This window comes from Gekko japonicus, unplaced genomic scaffold (assembly GCF_001447785.1).
Source record: "Gekko japonicus isolate JY-2015 unplaced genomic scaffold, Gekko_japonicus_V1.1 scaffold125, whole genome shotgun sequence".
NCBI lineage: Eukaryota > Metazoa > Chordata > Lepidosauria > Squamata > Gekkonidae > Gekko > Gekko japonicus.
The window spans coordinates 994838-1004822 of record NW_015165834.1 but is presented as its reverse complement, the minus strand read 5'-3'; the positions used below and the strand labels follow the sequence as shown (position 1 = coordinate 1004822).

At 43.6% G+C, this 9985-nt stretch overlaps 1 protein-coding gene across 1 annotated transcript in view; it reads left to right on the top strand.

Moving 5' to 3' along the window:
- The window catches only part of PREX1 (phosphatidylinositol-3,4,5-trisphosphate-dependent Rac exchange factor 1), a 202993-nt gene that overhangs the window by 99144 nt on the left and 93864 nt on the right, over positions 1–9985 (top strand). The window contains exon 14 of the mRNA XM_015410907.1: positions 2856–2931. Coding sequence (XP_015266393.1) covers positions 2856–2931 — 76 coding nt within the window. The remainder of the gene's footprint in view (positions 1–2855; positions 2932–9985) is intronic.

The following is a 9985-nucleotide window of genomic DNA, read 5'->3' as shown; positions in this document are numbered from 1 at the left end:
CTCCCTCCCTTCCTTCCTTCCTTCCTTCCTTCCTTCCTTCCTTCCTTCCTTCCTTCCTTCCTTCCTTCCTTCGGATTTCTGCACCCATTACCACTCTCATTGTCTTATCTGTGCTTCGGCAATTCTACCCATTTTGAGTTGATCATCAGTTTCATTCTCTATTGTGATACCAATTGTATATGTCATATTAGAGAATCCAACACAGAATTTTACTTTTTTGTGACTCCAGGATTGTGGAACTGGATCTCCATGGAGTCCATTTCTTTTCCCTTGGTTTCTGCAACTGGCAGTCAGCAGGGAACTGTTTAAAGCACTTGGGTGCACTTTTTCCGTGATCCAACAGTTGCAGGACCAATGAATTGTACTTCCACAGACCGCCCCCCCCCCATGGATACCAAGAAGACGAGGACTATACAATAGTAATGAAGACCCACAAAATTTAATGGAAGATTGTCAGAGGGGAAACTAAAGACTAACTGGAGAATTAAATACAATCAGATTGGAATTGTGGGGAATCTGCTCATTCCTAGTAATCATATTCCCTCGTCTTTCTGTATGTATATACTTGCTAACTGGGATAACACTTCATACATCTGAAGTAGGCTCTGATTTGAAAAAAAGCTTATACCACAATAAATTTGTTACTCACAAGACTGTATGTTGTTTTGGCTGCAACAGGATAACATGGCTACTCCACTGAAATTTGCCTCATTGTTTGGGGTACCAAACTGTCACTTTCCTGATTGCCTGTTTCAACTTTCAGACGAACACAACGATTTTCCTTTCAGTGGTTTTGTCTGGGAAGGGCTTTCTTTTTTTAAAAGTTCTGATGTTTGGAGAGGAACCAGCCAGGAAAGATACACACTAAAAGGAAGAGGTTGGAGTCCCAGTTTCTGCAGTTGACCTCTTATTCCCCAATTATTTAGCAGATGCAGTGATGTGAGTGACAAATCGCTGTCATGCTTGTAGCATCTGGAGCACAGAGATGTTTCATGCATCACGATGCTGCCTAATTGAAAACACAGTTACCCCCTGGGAAGAGGGTGGGGACTGAGCTGTGAGAAAGGAGAGTGGTGTGTGAGTGGTAGTATGTATGCAAGCTCATGCACATACGTGCTTCATCCACTTAAAAAAGCGATCTCTACGTAAAGCAAAAAACCACACAAATTGATAATCGGCTTGCTGAAGAAATGGTACTGACCCTCAGGCATGTCATTAATAGTTTGTTTTGCATGCATCAGCCTTCTGCATTAGTCATCAACAAGCAAGAACAATGTTATCTGGTTGCTTCTCAGTAGATCGGTTAGAATATAGTATGTAGGTCTTCTTTCTCTTACTCTCCATGGTACCTCTCTTAATATCCTTATTTCGGCATTTTGTATGGTTACTTTGTTCTCATACGCTACTGAATGTTATCCCAGATAAGTTTTCTTTTAATGAGAAATATGTAATTGCGTATGTAATAACGGCAGCAAGAATACTCTGGGCTAAATATTGGAAACTAGATTGTGTACCCAGATCAGATGAAGTATTGAGTAAACTGTTGGAAGTAGCGGAAATAGATAAATTAAATATGTATCTACAAGGGAAAAATGACGAAGATTTTTTAGATAGATGGGCAGGATTGTACAAATGGTTGGATAAAAAGAGTGGACTCTGAAAATATATGTAATACTGTACAATGAACAGATGTATGTTAAACTTTAAATAAAACTTAAAAAAAAAAAACAAGCAAGAACAATGGTTGCTGTCCTCATCTTAGGAAGACAGCAGAAGTTAAGGTTCACATTGGTTAGGAGAAGCTTCTCTGGGCCCAGCACAAATATCCAACACAAATTTCCTTCTCCCTACAATCCTATCTTGTCCATAAGGCTTATGAGTTGTGGGGGAAAAAATCAGTTTCATTTTTGAAATGACATAAATAGACCATATCATCATAAGGGACTTACAGCCCCCCCACCGGAATTTGGGCACCACTAAGGAGTCAGTTTGGTGTAGTGGTTAAGTGCATGAACTCTAATCTGGGAGAACTGGGTTTGATTCCCCACTCTTCCACTTGCAGCTGCTGGATGACCTTGGGAAGCCATAGTTCTGTCAGAGCTGTTCTCTCAAGAGCAGTTCTCTCAGAGCTCTCTCAGCCCCACCTACCTCACAGGGTATCTGTTGTGGGGAGGGGAAGGGAAAGGAGATTGTAAGCCACTGTGAGACTCCGAGTGAAGGGCGAGGTATAAATCCAATCTCTTCTTCTAAATTGTAACTCTCATCACCCAAACCCAGCCCTAACATCAAATGAAAATGATTATCCTTTCAGCTGAGGAAATGGTACTGACCTTCGGGCATACCACAAACCCTAAATCGCATGACAAATATCACAACCTGTCACTTTTGGCACCACCGGCCCACCCCCTGTCGTAGGGCCTGTACATTTTCCTCCTTCCCCAGTGCTTGGGCCATGAGAGAAACACAAACAAGCTCTATATCTCAAGGTGATCTGTAGTCCCAAACACTTGACTTTCAAAAAATTAAAACATAATGACAATATAACATGCCTTTATGGCAACCAACAAATTTGCAAAGAAACATATGGCAGGTGCTAGATAAAAACCCCCAGCAAGCCGATATTAGGGTCAGGTAATCTGGTATGATGTAGTCTGCTGATCTTAGCCCTGGCTGGAAGGTCAGTTCATCCTATAAACAGTTAATGCAAGTGAACGGTACCAATGACCTTAATCAGTGTTCACTTGAAATACCCCAGGGACTATTGAGAATTATTGTACTCTGTGATGACTTTCCTTGGCTAAAGTGTGGCCATTTATACTTATTCATTATCTGCCCAATTTTCATTTCTGATTCAGAGACCGAGACTACCACTTGAAGACCTACAAGTCTGTCATCCCAGCAAGTAAGCTAGTGGACTGGCTGATCGCTCAGGTAAGGAGAGCACGCAGATGTCAATATTGCTCTGGCCCATAGTGCTGGCAGCTCTGGTTGAGTTTCATTCTAATTGTTGTTGTTCAGTCGCACAGTCGAGTCCGACTTCGCGTCCCCAGATTCCGCCAGGCCTTCCTGTCTTCCGCTGTCCTCTGAAGTTTGCTCAATTTCTAATTCATTCTAATTACACATTTAGATACTTAACACACCCCATTCTCTAAGACAGCAATAATGTTATCAGTGCTGTTCACGTGAAACACCAAAGCACAGGTCAGTGCTATCTGAGTGAGCATCAGATTTGCGCATTCCCTCCTGCCCTTGTGTTTTCTTCCCTTCCTGCTTTGCTGCAAATCATAGTTGAGTATTACATCTGATCAGAGCAAACACTTGTTTGTGTTTGCCCTCCAAACCAAAATTGGTTATGACCTTTAAAGCCCTTCACAGCCTGGGACCCACATATTTGAAAGACTGTCTCCTGCCGTGAAGATAGATTCAGGTAGGTAGACATGTTGGTCTGAAGCAATTGAACAAAGTTTGAATCCAGTGGCAACAAAGTTTAATTCTAGGTATAAGCTTTCATGTGCATGCACACAAAAGCTTATGACCAGAATTAAACTTTGTTGTCTTAAAGGTGCCACTGAACTCAAACTTTGTTCTGTCTCCTTCCATGTGACCCTGTGCACCAGCTATAGTCATCAGCAGGGGTCATTTCCTGCAGAAGTGCACAGGAACGGAACTCCGGCAGTAAAGAGCCCAGGGGGCGGGCACATGCAACAAGCCCCACCCCCTGCTCCCAGCAGCCCTCAGTCAGAGCAAGAAGCAGCCAGGTAAGTTGCAGAGCCCCCCCCCCCGCCCCCCAGTCCCAAACAGTCCAGTGGCACCTTTAAGACCAAGTTTTATTCAGGTTCAAGCTCTCCCTCCTCTGCGAGGACAGATCTGCACGCCCGCTCCCCTAATAGCTAGCAATCCAAAACAGACCAGTGGAGCCTGAGCGGTGGGTGTTGCCTTCTGACACACTTCCGGTGATGTCAGGGGGTGTGGCATATGCAAATGATTTATGCTAATGAGTTATGCTAATGAGCTCCTGCACCTCTTTTTCTACGAAATGAAGAAGAGGAAGAAGAAGAGAAGAAGAGATTGGATTTATACCCCGCCCTTCACTACCCAAAGGTGTCTCAGAGCGGCTTACAAACTCCTTTCCCTTCCCCTCCCCACAACAGACACCCTGTGAGGTAGGTGGGGCTGAGAGAGCTCTTGACAGAAACTGCCCTTTTTCAAGAACAGCTGTGCCAGAGAAATGACCCCTGGTCATTAGACAGCCATCTACTAGCTATCCCACCACTAAAAGTGGCCCATTTGGCCTCAATGAGAGCCTGGGTCTTTTCCATCGTAGCCCCAGCTCTGCAGATTGGACTCCCTGAAGAGGTGATGGAGAATCCTCCTTGGGGATCATCAGGAGCCCCTGTTTCCAGGGCTTTTGAAGGGGGTTGAATGGCAGACATGCTTTAATGGGGGGGGGAGGGATTTGGGGCTTGCTATTTTATCTCTAGTTTTAGCTGGGGATGTTTCAGTTATTATCGTAAGTGTCCTTGAATGAAGAGGAAAGTTGGGATATAAATGTTTTAATAAGTAAATAAAAATAAATAAATTGGAAGGGAGGGTTAGATTTTTGTCGATAATTCCCTCCCATGACAGACCTCAAATTCCTCCTTCATGCTGTTCCTGTTGAGAGAGCCAGTTTGGTATATTGGTTAGGAGCACAGACTCTAATCAGGTAGAACCAGGTTTGATTCCCCACTCCCCCACATGTAGCTGCTGGTGTGACCTTGGGTCATTTCCAAGCTCTTTCAGAGCTATTCTCTCAAGGGCAGTTCTCAAGAGAGCTGTCTCACCTACCTCACAGGGTGTCTGTAAGCTGCTCTGAGATTCTTCTGGGTAGTGGAGTATAAATCCAGTCTCTTCTTCTCTCTCTTTTCTCTTCTTTTTGAGGAGGTGAGGAAGTTGCCCTTGGCTGATGGAATTCTTTCCATGGCGTTGGTATTGATTCATGTACCACTGATCTGTGAACTGATTCATAGCATGGTTGAGGTTGAAACTGAGGCTGAGGCTGAGACGGTAAAGCATCTAAATCTACAGCTGGCTGAAAGCGAACACTGCTGAAGTGAGAGAAATTTCAAAGATGTGTCCCTTATTATCCCAGGGGATATTGGAGTAAAAGTTTTCAAGGACAGCATGGTAGAAGATAAGTATCTACCCTACATTGTGGTTTGAAGTTGGTGGGGCGGATATGTTTTTGGTCATGTTGGATGACAAGACTTGAACTAATAGATACAAACTATAGCAAAGGAGGTTTCATTTAAATTTGAGGAAGAATTTCCTGATGGAGAGGTATGTTTAACACTGAAACAGCCTCACTCGTGAAACAGTGGATTCTTTGTCATTGGAAGTTTTAAAGTATCTATTGGATGCCTACTTGTTGTGGATATTACAGATGTAGTTCCTACATTGACAGGGGATTGGACTAGTTGAACCTGGTGGTTTCTTCCAACTCAGAGATTAAATAAGTAAATAAATAGGGAGGGATGTTTAGAAATAAATCCTGTAACCCCCTGAAGTAGGCAGCATCACATTCCAGATGTTTTCTGTAATCATCACTCCGTCTGGATATTTAGGACTTGTCCTAGGCCTGCGAAGCATGTGTTCTCCATAAATTAATGTCTTTTTCTCCTGTTAAAAATAAAACTTGCCTATTCTGACTTGTACAGTGTCTGTGATCCTGAAGCTTGGTTCTGAAAAGTGCTTCCAAGTGGGAGTGTTCATAACTGATGTCTCAAAGCAAGATCAGAATCCTTGGCATCTCACTAGCATTGTGAGGACCTCTCTTGCACATAGAGATGTGTTAATAGAAAAGTTTAGGGTAAATGTGCCAATCCTGTATGTAAGTATTGGAGAAAAAGTGAAATTCCATCAGATCATGACTTGGCTCTGGCAAAATATAAAAAAAAATCAGTGAGTCTTAAAGAAGGAAGACAAAACATCAACACTTTCTTTGCAAGGTGATGGTACTTTTTGATTGATTACTAGAATAATAAAAACCAGACCTAGATTATTGGGACATGCTCTATTTGTAATTTGTTTCCAGTTACAGTTGCTATGCGCTGTGCACTTAGGTGATATTCCTCTGTGTATCGTAGGCTTCTTGGAAAGTTGATGTTTTATTCTAATGGGAGATGGATTTAGTGATCTGTCAGCAGAAAGTTCATATGGCTAATGATCTTCCCTGATCTCCTCCACCTCCAGCAGCCACTTTCAACTCCAGAAAAATTGAGTACTGGGTGGGGGGTACTGGGTGCATTTTCTACAAACTACAACAGAAATATGGGGAGGGGAATTCTACAAACTAAAGGGAGAAAAGTAAAAAGAACCTAACTAAAAGCCCAAGTGTTGGAGGTTATACAATACTTATAAAAACACTAATTACTCTTAAACAGTTACTTTCAGACATGAGGAGTATTCAATAATAATTGTTTCTAGATCAATATCAGCTTGTCTGACCAAACAAAGAGTACTTCCATCGTTGCATCATGCTTACAGGCTTCAGAAGACAATGACACCATATTATACACTTACAACCCCCCCTTAGATATTTTTAATTTGGAACCCAGTCTCTTCAGTGAGTAAAAAACAGTCAGATTTATTTCTCCTTCTCTGTTGTCAACCTTCTTATCTTCTTTCCTCTGTAGCTCCCATCAGTTTTAAAAAAAACACCTGGCCATTCTGCTAGCTAGTCTGCTTTTTTCCAACTATTACTTGCTTGTCTGAAATCAAAAGAGTCCTTCCTTCTGTTGTTTTAAACATGTGCTTATCGATGAAATGAACCGCATCCTTTGCAGGCTGATTATCTTCTCTGGGCAAGTCCAAGTCCAACCCTTCGCTCAAGAAAAACCGCTTTTCAATCAGCCTGCCCATTCAACAATACTCCAGAATCTCCTTAAACAATCCATAGGACCCCATGATCAAAAAGGCGCAACTTCTCTGTTGGAAATACCATCCTTTTAAGAATATAGCCACATTAGAAAATAGTTCCCATCCAGTGCATCCTGGAAACCAGCAGGGGGCAGACAACTTCAACCCGCAGGCAGGAAGAGTCTATGATTTTGGCTAGGTCACATGATCCAGCCAGCCGATCTCCCTCTTTCTGAAGAAAGCTTGGGTCCTGCTTACTCCTGTGCCACAATTGCCATCTTTGGGGAATGTTTACATTTGCTGACAAAATGCCAGATTCCCGAAGGTCTGTTAAAAATGCTTAAAATTTTGTGGAAAACTCTGTTATAGTTCATTGCTGCTGTTTGTTCAGTCCCTCCACTCGTAATTCCGCTTCATTAGATCATTTAGGGGGTAGGGCATCCCCTCCCCCCTCCCTCTTGTATTGGGGGGGCTTCGCATCAGGGGTTTAATGTCTTGCTTCAACTTTAACTCACTCATCAGTCTTCAAGACGATCCAACAGGTCTCCCTGGGATCTCGCTAGGCAGAGATAAATCGCAGCACCTCCATACGCTTGTCCCGGTCTGCGCTTTGAGTCCAATACTGGGAATTAGGGCAGGACCTTTGGGGCAGAGAGTAGCCCCCCTTTGCCGGCCGTTTGCCGGAGGAAGGGCTCTCCAAAAGCCCCATGGCTAGGAGCCCACTGCAGGGGCTCGATGGGGAGCGCGGACAATCGCACCCCCTCCTGTCCACTGATTCATGGCACGCGTCTCTCGGAGCTGCAAGAAGACGCGACCATCGTTAAAGCGCCAAAACTGGAAGTCCTCCTACCTTCATCCTTCAATGTTTTTCATACCTGAAATGGCACAGGGGTGTTATTTGCCCATATGCTGTCCAGGTGCCATTTCAGCTGAAAAAACAGCACAGAGGGGAAGGCAGGATCCCTTCCTCCCCTGTGGCTCAGTCCTGTTTTCATGTTACAATGCATGCATGTACATCTGTTTCTAAGAAAGAGCCAACACGTACTCACTTTACAAATGAAATCAAGAACTACTACGTGCATAAATGAGGTGTTTCAATTAAAAGTTCAGCTTTATGTGTGTTGACGGTAACATGAGAATTACTCAGTGCACATATAAAGAAATATCAAGCATAAACTGTACACAGATTGTACATACGTTTACTCTAACTTGTATCTGATTATTTTAAAGTGGTCGTTCTCTAACATCTTTATTCTTGTTTTCTTTGCATTGGGAATAGCTTTATGTTATATCTGGAAGTATGCAAAGAGGATTTGAAATACTCTATTTTTAGTCATCCACTTGACCTGTAAATTGCTGTTTTGCAAAGGCCAAGCTGCAAAGTAGTCAAGTTTGCTAGAGAAGTCCTCTCCTCTAAGATGTTTATGTTTAGTTGCTTATAAACAAATTGGATTCCCAAAGGCTAACTTAAGAATGGCGTCAAAAGGCATTTCCTCTTCCTTTTACAAACAGTTTGAGGGTGAATTCAGATTGTGAATTCTAGTCTTTATGTATTATGAACTACCATTTCCTCTAATAAAGTACCTCATCTTGAAGAATAAAAGTAGCCCTGTGGCAGGATGTAGAAATGGAAGAAATATACATTAGAAATCCTATTGCATGGAAATTTCACTTAATATTTATCAGTACCTTCTGGTTTGCCAGTACTGGGGGGTTAGGTGGGGCAGAATAGGTTGGATCAACACTTGCAGTTTTTGTGTTGTGTGCCTTTTAAGGCACTTTATTTATTTATTTGTTTGTTTGTTTCACTTTTACTACATAATAGTTTATAAAACATCAATTAAAACACAGCAATCAATATAAAACATTCATTAAAACATTAATTAGATGGCGATAGAACTAAGGTGCAATTTAAGGACACATTCGGCATTACCACCGTATTAGATCATATAGGATCGGAGTTCACTACAGTGCGCAGCTGGTAAAACGTCAGTCCTATCGGAACGCCTGCCTGAAAAGTTCTGTTTTCACGGCCCTGCGGAACTGTGACAAGTCCCGCAGGGCCCTAATCTTGGCAGGGAGCTCGTTCCAGTAGGACGGAGCTACAAACGAAAAAGCCCTCGCCCTGGTTACCGTCAACCTGACTTCCTTAGGGCCAGGGAGGGCCAGGCGGTTTTGGGATCCTGATCTCAGTGCTCTCTGGGGAACATACGGGGAAAGGCAGTCCCTCAGGTAGGCCGGCCCCTGACCATAAAGGGCTTTAAAGGTCAAAACCAGCACCTTGAAGCGAATCCGGAATGCTATTGGCAGCCAGTGCAGAGTCTTGAGCACAGGCTGGATGTGCTCCCACCTGGGGAGACCCATCAGCAGCCTGGCCGCCGCATTCTGCACCAGCTGCAGCTTCCGGAGTTGCACCAAGGGCAGTCCCATGTAGAGAGCATTGCAGTAGTCCAACCTCGAGGTGACCATAGCGTGGATCACTGTAGCCAGATCATTGCATTCGAGGAAGGGAACCAGCTGCCTAATCAGCCGAAGATGGTAAAAGGCTGCCTTGGCAGCGGCTGCTACCTGGGCCTCCATTATTAAGGAGGCATCCAGGAGCACTCCCAAACTCCTGACCCTTGGAGCTGGCACCAATGGCGCTCCACCAAAGGCCGGGAGTGGGATCTCTACCCCCCGTACCACTCCGATTCAGGCACAGGACCTCCGTCTTCGTTGGATTCAATTTCAATCGGCTCAGTCTAAGCCATCCAGCCATGTCCTGCAACGCCTGGTCCAGATCTTCTTCTTCTTCTGTTATTGCAAACGTTTGTCAAAATTAAAAGTGACATTAAACTATTCTTATTGTACAAGCCCATACTGATAAGAGAGGCTATAATCCTAAGGATGCTTTCCTAGAAGTAAGCCTCCTTGACCAGCATGGGACCTACTTCTGAGCAGTCCCTGGTTAGGAGCGCTCTCTGAATTGTATCAGCATGTGGGAAGACTGAAATGAGGCATCACGTGTACTACAGCCTATTTCAGTTGTTGGTTCTAATAGCAACTACAGGCATCAGCTGCTGCAGAGCCCTCTCCTTGTCCAACAAGC